Genomic DNA, 1,703 nt, shown 5'->3' with positions numbered 1-1,703 from the left:
ATATATATATATATATATATATATGAATGGGAAGGTACAAAGAAAAACGATATCTCTATAATTTTTAATATTATTAAACAACGAGAAAAGACTGCTTCGCACATGGCATAACAATATTGATGAGTGCATGTGGGCGTAATGTGACATGTAACATGATATCATATACATATCCGTATGTAGATTATAATAAAATGATATTCTATTTCATGCACAAACTATTCTTTTTCTAACTGACCTATGTCAACACTTGATTGCCCGTCCGACGGTAGTCGAGCGAAACACTGCGTTGTAAAGATTACGCGAGGGTTGCATACGTAGGTGTATAAAAAAACTGTGCGAGAAAAAAAACATGAAAGACAATGAAGATGATCTATTTTTTACCTACTTTATCGTCTCCCACGTCTCATTGCCGAAGGTCTTCACGACCAGGAGCTCGAGGGCGTAATTCACAAAACCGTACTGCACATATAAGGAGAAAAATGATATAAATGTAATTCACCGGAGGATGAACGCACGCCTTTGACATCGCACAGGTGCTAACAGACTTCGATGTGTGATCGGTACAAACCCTCACGGGTTCATCACCGTTCGCATCAAGCTACAATCGGTAGCGTAATCATCAGCACCTGTGGATGTCGTACGCAGTCATTGAATCATCGAGTCTTCCACACGGAAGCATACCATGATGCTGGCCCTGACAATCGGACTGAAGGCAATCGGCTGATCTCACTTTTCACGCGTCACTCCATTCCGATTGTCGATCTGATTGTGATCGCCGTGTTTACCTCGTGCGCACGAGCCGCGTACTGGAAGACGACCTGTTTCGTTCGCCGGCACACGATGGGGTATCGATTTTCCGATTGTCGCGACTGCGCCACCTAGATACTACCTAGTTGTGCTCCTCTTGCACGAACCGCCCTCGAGTGAGTTGCACACCACCCTCCGGTTCTCCCAATCCGCTTTGCCACGGCATGGTGATGTGGTGCCGGTGGCATTATAACTTCGCGAATGAATACTTATAAGACCTTCGTGAGATTAGCGAACGGGAACGACTTCTGTCGAGAACGACTTAGCCGCTCGCGTACCATAATTTCTTTCACACGGCTGTAGGGACGGTTATTTATTTCTACGATCTACAATTTTCGACGAACTCAACAAGAAAATAAATGCAAATGCTTTTTGTACGAGCGAGTTGAGGATGTAATGAATTGCAACCTCTCGCTGCTATGAATGTCGAGGAACGTCGTTTAGGAAGTTTCGAACTGCAGCATAGGTGTTCTTACGCGTCCTCTGCTTCTCCTAGCGATAACGAGTGATTTCTTCAGTTTCTTTTTCTAATACTAAAAAGATCAATGCGAAATTTATGTGCATTCATGATGATATTTGGTGATCCAATGGCATTTGAGGATAAATGCAAACGAAGCATTTAATTTATTGTTTAATTTAACTATATTACACATACAATAATTATAAGCTACTGACTTTAGAATAGATTAACAACAACATTTAGTTTAAATAACAATTAATAACATAATAACGAAGTGAAATTTATTCCATCATGCAAGCATTGCACAAAAGTAATTTCGATGATCAAATTATGATCCCATTTTTGTTATACTGTTTCAATAACATTGTGTTGAATATTATACAAATACTTTATCTTTGGAAAATCTATTTAATACGAGCAATGAATCTAATTATGG

General features: G+C 40.0%; 1 protein-coding gene across 1 annotated transcript in view; it reads right to left on the bottom strand.

Annotated features, from left to right (window-relative positions):
* The window catches only part of LOC108686341 (guanylate cyclase soluble subunit beta-1), a 12,820-nt gene extending 12,029 nt beyond the window's left edge, over positions 1-791 (bottom strand). The window contains exons 1-2 of the mRNA XM_018191606.1: positions 682-791; positions 386-459 (exon numbers count right to left, since the gene is read on the bottom strand). Coding sequence (XP_018047095.1) covers positions 386-459; positions 682-684 — 77 coding nt within the window. The 5' untranslated portion in view covers positions 685-791. The remainder of the gene's footprint in view (positions 1-385; positions 460-681) is intronic.
* Between the last annotated feature and the right edge of the window lie 912 nt (positions 792-1,703).

Source organism: Atta colombica, unplaced genomic scaffold, assembly GCF_001594045.1.
Source record: "Atta colombica isolate Treedump-2 unplaced genomic scaffold, Acol1.0 scaffold176, whole genome shotgun sequence".
Lineage (NCBI taxonomy): Eukaryota > Metazoa > Arthropoda > Insecta > Hymenoptera > Formicidae > Atta > Atta colombica.
The sequence above is the reverse complement of the archived record's forward strand: the minus strand, read 5'-3'. Positions and strand labels throughout refer to the sequence as shown.